The 16,120-nt window shown below is 45.2% G+C and overlaps 1 protein-coding gene across 1 annotated transcript in view; it reads right to left on the reverse strand.

Annotated features, from left to right (window-relative positions):
- DNAH6 (dynein axonemal heavy chain 6) overlaps positions 1–16,120 on the reverse strand; it is a 2,906,060-nt gene that overhangs the window by 1,385,337 nt on the left and 1,504,603 nt on the right. Inside the window, exon 47 of the mRNA XM_030192089.1 lies at positions 2,322–2,476. Within this exon, the coding sequence (XP_030047949.1) occupies positions 2,322–2,476 (155 nt within the window). The remainder of the gene's footprint in view (positions 1–2,321; positions 2,477–16,120) is intronic.

The following is a 16,120-nucleotide window of genomic DNA, read 5'->3' on the forward strand; positions in this document are numbered from 1 at the left end:
AGGCAGCGAAGGAGCTTGGCAGGAACAAGGCAGTGAAGGAGATGCAAAGGCACAGAAGCTGCAGCTCCAGATGATTAAATGTGTCGCTGCGATGACGTCAACCCCGGCAATGTACGATACACTAAGTCCAGGGAAACATAAGAGGCGAGCGTGCGTAGACCCCGTGGGACTCCTGGGATGTCAGCGTGGGCACATTTCCTGGTGCCTGGCGTCTGTGGAGAGAGACTGCTCCAGAGTCACGGTAAGACCGTGACAGTAAACTCCCATTTGCTATCTTCAGAAGAATATCATGTTAGAATTGAGAATTTAATCTCAAATTTTTTTGAATGGAATAACACTAATGATACTAGCTCAGCAATCATCTGGGAAGCTTTTAAAGCTTCTTCAAGAGGAGAATTTATCTCTACTACAGCTCATTATAATAAAGAAAGGAACAGATCCTGAAAGGAGTTGAACATTAAAGCTCAAATCTCAAGATAAGGATATACTAAATATGCTCTACGGGAAAAAATATGATTGCAATAAAATTTGGATTCAAAGAGCAGGTCATGAAATATTTATTCACAAAAGAACCATTTATGCAGAGCAGAATAAATGTAGTCGAGCGAGCTGACACAGAAGTGGCGTAACTGTGGGGCCACGGGGTCCTGGGCCCCCCCCCCCCCCCCCCAAATTTCATCTGGGCCCCTGGTTTTGTGAAGCCTTCATCCAGCATCGGTCTCGGTGCTGCTGCGTTGCCTGCCCTGATCGCTCTTCCCCTGATGTCTGGCACACTCCTTTTAGTGAAACTGAGCATGCTCAAATTCACTAAAAGGAGCGTGCCGGATGTGAGGGGAAGAGCAAGCAGGGCAGTCAACGCAGCAGCGCCGGAGACCGGCACAGGACTGGGGACCCCCACCAACCAAGGTATTTGCGGCAATGAGGCGGCAGACCAAAATGTGCCCCCCCCCCCCCACCTCAGGCTCTGGCCCCCTCCCGCACGAGGCCTTGCTATGCCCATGTGACAGAGTTCAAATTCCATCTAATAAGCATAATAATAAAATACTTAACTAATACTTCAGAAATCTTCAAAGCTTTTTTTTTTCAGTTTTATTCTGCTATATATAGCTCAGAATCATCCTATCAGACAGAAGAATTAGATAACTTCCTGAAAATTTTCCAGCTCCTTCATGGAACATTCAAGAAAAAAATATTCTACAAGCTCCTAATTCTTTTTACAAACAGATAGACAAATATCTCACCCAGTTTCTCTGGGCCTCGAAAACTGCCAAGATTTAAAAACTTTGAAGAAACCCAAGGATTTTTGTGGTGTAGCTTTCCCTGACTTTCTTTATATTACAAGTCCTTCATATATCTACAATCCTGCTATTGGTTGTGGTCCAACTTGACCTATACACCCATTTGGCTCAGTTTAGAACAGGAACTTCTAAAACCTTTCCTCATTCCTAACTTTTTCCAGCAAATCCAAGTTATGGGGTAATCCTAAATTCAAAATTGATAATAAACCTGTTTTTTGGATAGATTGGTTTCAAAGTGGCATACGGTCTCTGTAACACGTTTTGGATTACAACAAATCAAATCTTTCCAGTCCCTTCAAACACAATTTTCACTTCCAAATATTCATTTGTTGTAGCAAATTTGTTTTAACACTGATCTACACACCTCCAGGTACAACAACATTGCCTTTATCTTATCACTTTACTGGACCAGACTAGATGAAGTGTGCTGATGCAGCCATTATTTATTATTATTAATTTAGATTTTGCTCAAACCTTTTTCAGTAGTAGCTCAAGGTGAGTTACATTCAGGTACATTGGATGTTTCTCTCTCCCAGGAGAGCTCACAATCTAAGTTTGTACCTGAGGCAATGGAGGGTTAACTGACTTGCCCAAGATCACAAGGAGCAGCAGTAGGATTTGAACTGGCCACCTCAGGATTACAAAACCAGTGCTCTAACCACTAGGCCACTCCTCCAATCCACTCCAATTGTTGGGCACAGATGATTGTTAACCTAGGAACATTTTAACTTTATTAAAGAGTGCCTTTCTATATGATCTGCCTCCTTGTTTTATATCCTTAATTTTTATGTCTTGTCAGTGTGCTGCGAGATGAAAAATATTGAAAATCACTGCTTTAGTACATAAGCCTTAAGGTATGTTAAAATTAATGTGCATGAATATGAAATAAAGTCAGTTAACACATTAAAACATATAAGTAAATCTAGCCTCGAGCAAGATAAGCTCAAGAAAAGAACATTTCAACCATAAATAATAGGATATTATAATTTTTACTAATTTATACAGAATTAGATAATGCAGTACCTTGAAACATGTTCTATTGCATCCTGGAAAAACACTAGCTTTACTTCTTTGGAATATGCCACATTATATTCATCAAGATAATCTTGTAGAACTGATCTAATCTTTTCCACATCAACCAGGTCTTCATATATTCTGTCAGTCTTATCTGCTCCAATCTATAATGAGAATTTTGGTAGCACACTCTATAAATGGATTCCAGTGTTATAGAGAAATTCAAAGAACAATGAGAGATACAACACAGTATATAATCTATATCTCTATATCAATAATTCTCACCTGGAACATTCTGAAGCTCACTCTGTGGGAGGGAAACACTGAAGGCTAGGCTGTCAGCAACACTCACTCTCACTCATGCACCATTCACTGTCACTCATAGACCCGCCCTCAGCCACGCCCCTTCTGGACATAATTCGCAACCCCAACGTTCTAAATGGAGCCTCAACTGGAAGTGTGAGGCGCCCGAGATATCCGTTTTGGCCCATTACTGTGTGCCCCGCCCTCGCGTCACAACGTGATGACTAACTAGGGCGGAGATCTCCCCGAGGTGCGTCAATGCGGCCACACTATCACCAACGAGGCGGACATCAAGGTGGAGCTAAGCGGTGGGGCCGGAGAACACGGATCCGATATCGTCCAACACACAAAAATGCCCAATGACTCGCTGCGAGTGGCCATCAAGGTGGAACTAGGTGCTGGGGCCGCCCAGCACGGCTGCGATACCGTCAAACGCGCGAAAATCGCTCCGACTCCCCATCAAGGTGCAGGTAGGCGCTGGGGGCAGGGGACCAGGCCTCCCATACCGGCGAACACGCGAAAATGGCCAAGGACTCGCTGCGAGTGCCCATCAAGGTGCAGGTAGGCACTGGGGGCGGGGACCAGGCCTCCCATACCGGCGAACGACACTTCAAACAAACACTACAGGAAACCCTTGCTAGTGCCCGTTTCATTGCTTTATGAAACGGGCATTTTTTACTAGTATAAAATAAAACAGGAACAATTTAGTGCATAATACATGTGCAGTGCTAGATATACAGCAGCACTAAATGTGTAGTGCTATCTGTACAATGTCCACAGACAAAAAAGCAACACTGGGCCTTCAAAACTGGGACAAAAAAGTTCTTTATTGATGACCCGACACGGGCCGTGTTTCGGTGCTAAACAGCGCCTGCTTCAGGGGTCTAACAAGAAGAGACACAGTAAGGTCTATTTTCGCTTCAAAGCACAATAGAGGTTTTTCACTTTCGCTTCAAAGCAAAATAGAGTTTTCACTTTTGCTTCAAAGCACAATAGAGGGCTCTTTACGGAGCCATATCCTCGCAATTGCGGCGTACGGCGATCCTTTACACGCTGGGGCATTGAATTGACTTCAAGTAGACCTTACTGGGTCTCTTCTTGTTAGACCCCTGAAACAGGCGCTGTTTAGCGTCGAAACACGGCCCGTGTCGAGTCATCCATAAAGAACTTTTTTGTCCCAGTCTTCAAGTCCCAGTGTTGCTTTCTTGTCTGTATAGTTTCTGTGTATGCTGCATTACCCTCTCTATTTGTGTTATCTGTACAATATCCACCATCCAGGCTCTGCCTGCAGCCATGCAGCACATAGAAGGCTTTTTCCAGGGCAGCCATTTGCACATGGGTCAGTTGCCAAAATATATATATTGGGTCCTGTCACATGCACATAGAAGATGGAGGCCAAGATGGACAAAAAAATTTCTGAGAAAGAAAGAAAACTCCTGGCATGCCTCATCCTCCAGAATGAGGCACGCCTTTTTAGGGAGGGCAGGCAGTGGATCTTACAAGCATCAGCAAAAAGGGTATGGGAGAAGATCCAGAAGACCCTACCAAGCTAAGGGCCTGCACTGTGCAAATGCCCCTATACCCATAGGAGATATGGGCTTTTTCTTTTTCCAAGATCAGGAATAATGTTCTTTTCTGACAAAATTATCCTTGCTGACTCCTAGGTATCTCTCTCTCCATCACTAAAGGTATTGGTAGTTATATTTGACCCTAATCTAAAGTATCACCTTCACATTTCCTCTATAGTTAACAAGTGTTTCTATAAATTGAAATTGATTTTAGTCACTGGGCCAGCTTAAGGGATCATGGCACCACAGGCTTACTTCCTTTGGTGCCCCGCCCCATGCATCTGCAGCACCCAATCCTTTCTACCTGCATTGGCATTCCTTTTCTTGTGGCTCAATATCGCTTCCTCCCGATCCCTCCATGTTCTACCTCCTCTGATGTAATTTCCTGTGGGCAGGACACTGAGGAAACACCCAGAAGCTGGCTGGAGTGTGCCTCTTTTCACATTGCTGCTGCTAGCAAGTTTGCAGGACCGCAGACAAGCAGGCAGGGGGGAGGAGGAGGGGGAGAGGCAGCAACGCTGGAGTAGATGGAGAGAGAGAGAGAGAGAGGCTGAAGATGCTGAACCCACTGGGAGGACAGGGGCAGGTAAGGCACTGGCAGTGTTGTCAGTTGCTGGGAATTACGGTTAGCACCATGAGCAAGTGCCAATGGTCCAATCGTTAAGCCTACCCTGGTCAGTTAGTACACTCTCGGACCAGAAAGCTTTACGTATCTTGATACATGCTTTAGTCTTAAGTGATCTGGATTATTGCCAAGCCTTGCTTCATAAGTACGTAAGTATTGCCATACTGGGAAAGACCAAAGGTCCATCAAGCCCAGCATCCTGTTTCCAACAGTGGCCAATCCAGGTCACAAATACCTGGCAAGATCCCAAAAAAGTACAAAACATTCTATACTGTTTATCCCAGAAGTAGTGGATTTTCCCCAAGTCCATTTAATAATGGTCTATGAACTTTTCCTTTAGGAAACCGTCCAAACCTTTTTTAAACTCCGCTAAGCTAACTGCCTTTACCACATTCTCTGACAACGAATTCCAGAGTTTAATTACATGTTGAGTGAAGAAACATTTTCTCAGATTCATTTTAAATTTACTACATTGTAGCTTCATCACATGCCCCCTAGTATTTTTGGAAAGCGTAAACAGACGCTTCACATCTACCCGTTCAACTCCACTCATTATTTTATAGACCTCTATCATATCTCCTCTCAGCCGCCTTTTCTCCAAGCTGAAGAGCCCTAGCCACTTTAGCCTTTCCTCACAGGGAAGTCGTCCCATCCCCTTTATCATTTTCGTCGCCCTTCTCTGTACCTTTTCTAATACCACTATATCTTTTTTGAGATGCGGCAACCAGAAATGAACAAAATATTCAAGGTGCGGTCGAACCATGGAGCAATACATAGGCATTATAACATCCTCATTTTTGTTTTCCATTTCCTTCCTAATAATACCTAACATTCTATTTGCTTTCTTAGCCTCAGCAGCACACTGAGCAGAAGGTTTCAACGTATCATCAACGACGACACCTAGATCCCTTTCTTGGTCTGTGACTCCTAACATGGAACCTTGCATGACATAGCTATAATTCGGGTTCCTCTTTTCCACATGCATCACTTTGCACTTGCTCACATTAAAAGTCATCTGCCATTTAGACGCCCAGTCTCCTAGTCTTGTAAGGTCCTCTTGTAATTTTTCACAATCCTCCTGCGATTTAACGACTTTGAATAACTTTGTGTCATCAGCAAATTTAATTACCTCACTAGTTACTCCCATCTCTAGGTCATTTATAAATATGTTAAAAAGCAGCGGTCCCAACACAGATCCCTGGGGAACCCCAATAATTACCCTTCTCCATTGAGAATACTGACCATTTAACCCTATTCTCTGTTTTCTTTTAACCAGTTTTTAATCCACAATAGATCACTACCTCCTATCCCATGACTCTCCAATTTCCTCTGGAGTCTTTCATGAGGTACTTTGTCAAACGCCTTCTGAAATTCCAGATACACAATATCAACCGGCTCACCTTTATCCACATGTTTGTTCATCCCTTCAAAGAAATGTAGTAGATTGGTGAGACAAGATTTCCCTTCACTAAATCCATGTTGACTTTGAGAGGCATAATCGAACGGCGCTGGCGAAATAGATCGCCGGCGATCTATTTTGGCGGAGACGCAACAGCTGGCCGGCCATCTTTTCTTTCGATAATACAGTTTGGCCCGGCCAAATGCCAGAGTTCGCCGGGTTTGAGATTGCCGGTTTTGTTTTTCAGTGATAATGGAAAAAAATGCCGGCCATCTCAAACCCGGCGAAATCCAAGGCATTTGGTCATGGGAGGAGCCAGCATTTGTAGTGCACTGGTCCCCCTCACATGCCAGGACACCAACCGGGCACCCTAGGGGGCACTTCTAAAATCTTTTTTAAAATACACAAATAGCTCCCAGGTGCATAGCTCCCTTACCTTGGGTGCTGAGCCCCCCCCAAATCCCCCCCAAACCCACTCTCCACAACTCTACCCCATTACCATATCTCTTATGGGTGAAGGGAGGCACCTACATGTGGGTACAGTGGGTTTTGGGGGGGGTTGGAGGGCTCAACACTTAGCACCACAAGTGAAACAGGTAGGGGTGGGGAAGGACCTGGGTCTGCCTGCCTGAAGTGCACTGCACCCATTAAAAACTGCTCCAGGGACTTGCATACCGCTGTCAGGGAGCTGGGTATGACATTTGAGGCTGGCATACAGGCTGGTAAAAGAAGTTTTTTATTTTTATTTTTTTAGTGTGCGAGGGGGTTGGTGACCACTGGGGGGTATGGGGAGGTCATCCCCCATTCCCTCCGGTGGTCATCTGGTGAGCTGGGGCATCTTTTTGAGGCTTGGTCGTGAAAATAAAAGGACCAAGTAAACCCCGCGAAATACTGATTAACGCCGCTTTTTTTTCCATTATCCGTGAAAGCCGGCCATCTGGTAGCCACGCCCTTGCCTGCCCATGTCCCGCCTTCGCTACGCCGCCGACATGTCCCCTTGAATTTTCACCGGCTTGGTGACAGGAAAGCGGCAATGGTGTCAAAAAAGCCGCTTTCAATTATACCGATTTCGCCGCTTTTGAGAGGTCGCCGGCCATCTCCCGATTTATGTCGGAAGATCGCCAGCGATCACTTTCGAAAATAAGCCTGTTTGTCTCATTAATCCAAGCTTTTGAATATGCTCAAGCACATACTTGATCTCAAATGATTACAAATCATTCAAAATATTGCCGTTAAATCAATTGTTGGTGATTAAATGTTTGACCACATTTTCCCATTATTAAAGGCAGAATATTGGTTACAAATAACATATAAAATTCCTTTGAAAATACTCATGTTGGTTCATATAATATTGCATTATACCAGTGAACAACTTTAGTTGTTTGGGAATTATCATTGATTAGAAACGTAGGGTGTCTTTTACTAAAGATTAGCGCAAGTTATCTGCAGCAGGGCCCATAGGAATAAAATGAATCCTGTGACAGACAATTTGCACTAACCTTTAGTAAAATATCCCCTTAGGTTTTGTGAGTGGGGCTCTAATATTGTGAAGAAAGTTTTTTTTCATTTTACGATAAATACATTCTATCAGATATCTATTTAATGAAGCAACATTACACATTTTACTGCATGTTTTTCTATTTCCTGTATAGATTATGGGAACATCATTTACGCTGGTTTATCAACTAATAATCTCAAGTGATAAATTTCAAGATTCTTACTAAACTGCATAAATCATATTATGAACAACCTTTATATTTAACCCTATTGGCTATGTGCCTTCCAGGACTCTTAGAACTTACAATATACCTAAAGAAATGCTTTTATCATTTCTTTTTACCTCCAAGAAAATCTTCTCATAGTCTTTCTTTGCCTTCTATATCAGCCTTTTGTACTTGACTTGCCATTCCTTATGCTGTTTCCTATTATCTTTAGTTGGATTCTTCTTCCATTTTCTGAAGGATGTTCTTTTAGCTCTAGTAGCCTTCTTCACCTCAGGTTTTAACCATGCCAGCTGTCATTTGCAGTGGCGTTCCTGGGGGGGCTGGCACCCGAGGCAGATCGCCGATGCGCCCTGCCCCCTGGGTGCAGCGCCCCCCCGATGCAGCGCGGACCCCCCCAGCGAAAGGACACCCCCGCGAAGGAACCCCCTCCCTGCCGGGTGCACGCCGCTGGGGGGGTGCCGCGCGCGCCTGTCCTCCGTTGTTCCATGCTTCTTCTCTGCCCCAGAACAGGAAGTTCCGGGGCAGAGAAGAAGCATGGAACAACGGAGGACAGGTGTGCACGGCACCCCCCCAGCAGCATGCACCCACCGCCCCCCCCCTAGGAACGCCACTGGTCATTTGGCATTCCTTCTGCCTTGTTAAACACATGGAATATATCTGATCTGGGCTTCCAGGATGGTGTTTTTGAACAATATCTATGTCTGATGCAAATTTTTGACCTTTGCAGCTGCTCCTCTAAGGGTTTGGGTTTTTTTTTACCATTCTTAATTTATCAAAGTCTCCTTTTTGAAAGTTAAATGCTAACATATTGGATTTCCTAAACGTACTTACTCATTATTAAATCAAACCTGATCACGTTATGATCACAGTTGTCAAGTGGCCACAGCACCATTACCTGTTGCATCAGATCATGCAGTCCACTAAGGACTAGATCTAGAATTGGGTCCCCATTTTGTTGGTTCCTTAATCAGCTACTCAATAAAGCAGCCCTTGATTTCCTCTAGGAATTTTAGCTCCTTTTGCATGCCCTAATGTTACATTTACCCAGTTAGTATCAGGGTAACTGAATCACCCATTATTATTTTGTTACCCAATTTGTTAGTTTCCATAAGTTCTGCTAACATCTTTCTGTTCTGTCTGGCCAGGCTGATGGTAGTATATTCCTATCACTATCCTTTTCCCTTTTATCCATAAGGATTCCAATGTATATGTTGTGTCCTGCAGTCTATTTGATTCAAGGCCCTCTTTAATATATATATTTGTTACATTTGAACCCCACATTTTCCCACCTATTTGCAGGCTCAACATATCACTGCAACATAACGTGTACCCAGGTATGACAATGCCCCTTTGGCTATCTTCCTTCCCCGAGGTCTCAGAGATGCCTATTTCATTTAGTGCAATATATTCTAATTCTCCCATCTTAGTTTTTAGTCTTCAAGCTTTTGTATACAGACACTTCAAACTGTTTTTTTATTCCTATTAACAACTTGCTCAACCGCAGTCAGCGTCTTTTTAAATGCTGACCTTTGCTGGCTAAATTAGCCACCAATGGCGATCCTAGGTCGGCTGCCACCCGGGGCGGATCACCGCTACGCACCCCTCCCCCCAGGTGCGGTGGCATCTGTCCCCCAAGAGTGCAGCATGACACCCCCCTCCCTGGCGCATCAAGCCCCCTCCCCCGGCGCAATGACACCCCCCTCCCCAGTGCATCAAGCCCCTCCTCCCCGGGTGCATTCTTGGCTGCTGGAGGGTGCAGAGAGCAGCAGCGCCTGTCGGCTCCACTGGCTCCCTGCTCCTTCTGCCCCGGAACAGGAAATAACCTGTTCCGGGGCAGAGAACCAGCGGAGCCGACAGGCGCGTTGCTGCTCTCTGCACCCTCCAGCAGCGTGCACCTGGGGCAGACTGCCCCTCCGCCCCGCCCTTGCTACGCCACTGTTAGACACAGATATTCAGTGTGGGACCATATATAGGCACCAACACTGAATATCCAGAGCTAATTTTGCTATCCAGGCCGTTGGAGCTTATTTGGGTACCAGCCAATATTCAGTCTGGCCCAGAATGAATGTTGACTGAGACACACATAACTTTAAAAATCCTTTTTTAAGGCCTCCCAAACCCCTTGGACCCCCAAAATGGCCCCTTCACCTTCCTTCCCCCTCCCCAAGCCCATGATCTTAAATACCTCTCTCCCACCTACTCCTGCAATGACCCCATCCCCCATCTTGGTAGGTCCCTGGGGCCTACCTTCAATCTCTGGTGGTCTGGTGGGAGAGATGGGGGCAGGAGTGACCCCCCCCCCCTTGCTCCTGCCCCTAGTAGCAGCTTTTTAAGTACAGCTGCTGTGACCTCTCACAGCAGCCTTTAGGTACTGCAGTAGTACTGCAAGGCTGCAGTAAGAGGTCACTGCAGCCATTTTCAGGATGCTGCCGCTAGGGGCTTACCGAGATGTGGGGTAGGGGAGATTGTTTTGGGGGTGGGGGTGGGAAGGGGAAGAAAAGACAGGGTCCCGAGGGGGCTTGGGAGGGTTTAAAAAAGGTTTTTAAAGTTATGCTGGTCCCAGCTGATACTCAATGCCAGGGCCTGCATAGCTAAAGGAGTGCTGGCACTGAATATTGCTGGCATCCGCATACATGCCAGCTCCTCCACAGTATTGCTCTTGAACTGCCTACTTTTTTGGACTGGTTACAGCTGATATTCAGTGGCACTGTCCAGTTAAACGCCACTGAATATAAGCTGTTGGGCAGGCCCAAGTGATTTAACCAGGCAGGAGCCTCTCCTACCCAACAATATAAAGACAATACCTATTTAACTATTTAATCTACCTATTTAATCTACTCCTTATCACTGATCCACCTTACATTAACCACCCCACTTGCAGACAGCAATATCATATGCATACTGCACAATCATCAAAGACTGATCAGACACACTACACCCCATCAAATAGACAATAACCTAAACAAAGGTGGCACACCAACATGTAGACAATCAACTCAGAATACAAAGAAGGGCCCTAATAAAATCACTCCAACTAAGAAACAGCAACTAATAAAAGTCCACACAACACCAAACGCAGAAGACCCATACCAAACAATTCAAGTGGGTTACGTCAATGCCAGATCCGCAGTAAACAAAACAGCAACACTAACAGACTAGATCATGGCTGAAGACCTTGACTTACTCTTCATTAGTGAAACCTGGATCCACCACCAAACAGACCCCATAATCCTAGACCTGTGCCCTCTAGGATACAAAATCATATATTGGACCAAAAAGGAAAAAGGAGGAGGAGGCGCAGCACTAATCTATCGATCCCACTTTAGCACCGAAACCATCGCCGAGTCCATGACACCTCAACTAGAAATCGCTTCAATCAGAATCCTTAACAAAACCCTACGCGACTACTTAAATTGTGTCTTGTTTTACAGACCCCCAGGTAACTGGAACGAAGGCCAGACCAACTTCATGGACTTCATCTCAAACACACGTGTGTCCAGCTCCAATGTACTAGTACTGGGAGACATTAACCTTCACTTAGAAGACCCAAACTCAATTAACGCACGAGAATGTAAAGAATTCCTTCACCTATGGGATCTCAAATGGCCACAACTGCAAGCAACCCATGCCAAAGGGCATACACTTTATCTCATCTCACACAAACTATCAACAGACCAGAACCTAACATTATCTGAGATTAAATGGACAGAAACACCCTGGACTGATCATTATAAACTAAACCTACTCCAACGATGGCGAAAGAAGGGAGTACACCAAACCCAAGAACACACAACATACACATCAAGAGGTCATGTAGACACGAAAAAATTCTGACAATTGTTATATAACAACGAATGGACAGCACAAACAGAATCCACAGACTACCTCTTGGATTGGTATAAATGCATACTAGATGAAATAGCACCCGTACGAACAAGAACCTCACGCAAGCACATCTTGATACCATGGCTCAACGATGAACTGAAAAAGCTGAAAACACGAACCAGGCAACTCGAACGAGCATGGAAAGAAACAAAAGACAAACTCACACTCAACACATGGAAGCAATCACAAAGGAAATACAAATACGCAATAAGACAGACCAAAAGATCATATTATAAAACTAAAATAGGAACAGATTACAAAGACACAAAGAAACTATATCAATTTTTGAACAAACTACTAGATACCAAACCGGTCACTGCATTGAACACAGACACCCCATCTGCAGACAAACTTGCTAAGCATTTCAACGAAAAAATTATAAACCTTCGCAACACGTTACCCCCAAGGCAACACAGACATCGAGAACTTTCTAAACGAGCTGGACCCAATCAATGGTGAATACCCGGCGGACCGAACCTGGCTTAACTTCACCCTTCTTACCGTTGATACTGTAGCACAGGCGCTCAGGAGGTTCGCCAACACTCATTGCAGACTAGATACCTGCCCCAATTACTTGCTGAAATCAGCCCCTGACCGTTTCATAGTCGATCTCACATCCCATCTAAACTACATGCTTCAGCAAGGTCTCTTCACAAAGGAAAAAGGCAATATTCTACTCACCCAGATACCAAAAGACACCAAGAAAAAAGCAAATGAAATCACCAACTACTGACCAGTAGCATCCATTCTGTTGTCAGTCAAACTGATGGAAAGCATGGTAGCCAAACAATTGACAGACTATATAAACAAATTCTCAATATTACACAAATCACAGTCTGGCTTTCGCCAGTTACACAGCACAGAAACAGTACTACTCACCCTGCTAGCCAAATTCAAGCAGGAAATAGCAACAGGTAACAACATCCTCCTCCTCCAATTTGACATGTCTAGTGCATTCGACATGGTAAACCATAACATATTATTAAGATTACTTGTCAAATTCGGGATGGCTGGCACCATACTTAACTGGATCAAGGATTTCCTAACCACAAGAACATATCAGGTTAAGTCAAAAACAGACATATCACCACCTTGGACAGCAGATTGCGGAGTACCACAAGGTTCACCACTATCGTCGATCCTCTTCAACCTAATGATGACCCCTCTGGCCAAGGCCTTATCCAACCAAGGCCTTAACTCTTTCATCTATGCAGATGATGTTACTATATACATCCCCTACAGATCTACACTCACAGAAATCGCTAACGAAATCAAGACCGGCCTGAATACCATGGACTCATGGACAAATGCATTTCAACTAAAACTTAATAAAGATAAAACCCACTGAGTATTGTGTTCAATTCTGGTCGCCGCATCTCAAGAAAGATATAGTGGAACTGGAAAAGGTGCAGCGAAGGGCGACTAAAATGATAGCGGGGATGGGACGATTTCCCTATGAAGAAAGACTAAGGAGGCTAGGGCTTTTCAGCTTGGAGAAGAGATGGCTGAGGGGAGACATGACAGAGGTATACAAAATAATGAGTGGAACAGGTGGATGTGAAGTGTCTGTTCATGCTTTCCAAAAATACTAGGACTAGAGGGCATGCGATCAAACTACAGTGTAGTAAATTTAAAACAAATCGGAGAAACTTTTTCTTCACCCAACGCGTAAGTAAACTCTGGAATTCGTTGCTGGAGAACGTGGTGAAGGCGGTTAGCTTGGCAGAGTTTAAAAAGGGGTTAGACGGTTTCCTAAAGGACAAGTCCATAAACCGCTACTAAATGGACTTGGGAAAAATCCACAATTCCAGGAATAACATGTATAGAATGTTTGTACGTTTGGGAAGCTTGCCAGGTGCCCTTGGCCTGGATTGGTCGCTGTCGTGGACAGGATGCTGGGCTCGATGGACCCTTGGTCTTTCCCCATTGTGGCATTACTTATGTACTTATATCCAGGGGTGTGCTGGTAAATTTTTAACAACAGGCTCTTTCTTCGGACGTAGCCAGCTCTGCAGTTGGAAGGGCCAGGGGTGGCCGGGGGGGGGGGGAGCAACACTTGCCTCTCTCTCCTCCCTCCCTTCTTGCGGGCACACTAGGCATCCCTTTGCTGGCAGCCAATAAATGGACTGCCATCACTCCCAACGTCTTGCTCTGAGCAACATCCTGAAACTTCTCACACATGCTGGAGAAGTCCCAGCCTGCTGCTCAGAGCTGGAAACAAGGAGCGGGGAGCAGCAGCAATCTATTTACTTGGCTGGCAGGGCTCAGCATCCCCACCAGCAAAGTAAAAGAGAATTCAGCAGGGGGTCCAGGCCCACATTTTGGGAGCCAGTTGTTAAAGTAGCCATGGAGGGCCCTACTTTAACAACCGGCTCCCAAAATTCTTAAAAACTTAACAACCGGCTCTTGCGAGCCTGTGAGAGCCTGCTCCAGCACACCACTGCTTATATCCTTTCATCCCAATACACCATGGACAACCCAACAACTATCAACACCCCAGACCACACCCTTCCGGTCTCAGACAGCCTGAAAATCCTTGGCGTGACACTGGACTGCAACATCACTCTAGACAGCCAAGTAAAATCCACAACAAAGAAAATTTTCTATTCAATGTGGAAACTCAAACGCGTGAAACAATTCTTCCCGAGGGAAACATTTCACAACCTAATACAATCAATGGTACTAAGCCATGCAGACTACTGCAATGGAATTTATGCAGGATGCAAAGTACAAATCTTAAAGAAACTTCAGACCGCACAAAACACAGCAGCTAGACTCATCTTTGTAAAAACACGATTCGAGAGCGCAAAGCCCCTCCGCGAAAAACTACATTGGCTTCAAATCAAAATCTGTACTATGGTTCACAAAGTTATCTATGGGGAAGCACCGGGCTACATGACAGACTTGATCGACCTACCATCTAGAAATACATCCGAATCAACACGAACATACCTAAATCTACACTATCCAAGCTGCAAAGGACTCAAATACAAATCAACCTACGCATCCAGTTTTTCCTACATCAGCACGCAACTGTGAAACGCACTACCAAAAGACTTGAAAACCACATACAACCATTTACACTTCAGAAAGACACTCAAGATCCACCTGTTTAAAAAGGCATACCCTACCCATCCAACGTAAATGCCTGATCTCTGCGTCACAATAACACTAAAGTTCGTAATGGGCTACACACAACCCTCTGCCGACCGATTCCTTTATGTAATCCTACCACATGAACATTATCTTACCACTACACCACATTGTATTTGTTTACTCCGGAGTCTGGAAACAGCTCTCCAGCACTATCAGCCTTATTTTCGAAAGTGATGGGCGTCCAGATTTCGACCCAAATTGGGAGATTAGCACCCATCTCGCAAAGGCGCCCAAGTCGGTATAATCGAAAGCCAATTTTGGGCATCTTCAACTGCACTCCATCGCGGGAACAAACAAAGTTGACGGGGGCGTGTCGGAGGCATGGTGACGGCGGGACTGGGGCGTGTTTATCGGCTGAGCAGAGATGGATGCCTTCGGCCGATAATAAAAAAAATGGCCGTTTTTAGCAAGAATTTAGGTCACTTTTTTTGGACCCTTTTTTTTCATGAACAAGTCCCAAAAAAGTGCCCTAAATGACCAGATGACCACCGGAGGGAATCGGGGATGACCACCCCTGACTCCCCCAGTGGTCACTAACCCCCTCCCACCGAAAAAAGCCAACTTTAACAACTTTGTTTTCCAGCCTGTATGCCAGAATCAAATGTCATACCCAGCTCCATCACAGCAGTATGCAGGTCCCTAGAGCAGTTGTTAGTGGGTGCAGTGGACTTCAGGCAGGTGGACCCAGGCCCATCCCCCCCTACCTATTACACTTGTGGTGGTAAACGGGAGCCCTCCAAACTGCCCCCCCAAACCCACTGTACCCACATGTAGGGCTATGGTAATGGTGTAGAGTTTTGGCAGTGGGTTTTGGGGGGGATTTGGGGGGCTCAGCACCCAAGGGAAGGGAGCTATGGACTTGGGAGGTATTTTAATGTTTTTTTTTAATTGTTACAAGTGCCCCCTAGGGTGCCCGGTTGGTGTCCTGGCATGTCAGGGGGACCAGTGCACTACGAATCCTGGCCCCTCCCACGACCAAATGCCTTGGATTTGTTTGTTTTTGAGCTGGGCGCCTTCGGTTTCCATTATCGCTGAAAAACGAAACTGCCCAGCTCAAATCCGCACAACTCTGATGCATTTGCTGGGTACAAACCGTATTATCGAAAAAAAAGATGGGCGGCCATTTTTTTCAAAAATACGGTCTGTCC

Source organism: Microcaecilia unicolor, chromosome 2, assembly GCF_901765095.1.
Source record: "Microcaecilia unicolor chromosome 2, aMicUni1.1, whole genome shotgun sequence".
NCBI classification, from domain to species: Eukaryota; Metazoa; Chordata; class Amphibia; order Gymnophiona; family Siphonopidae; genus Microcaecilia; species Microcaecilia unicolor.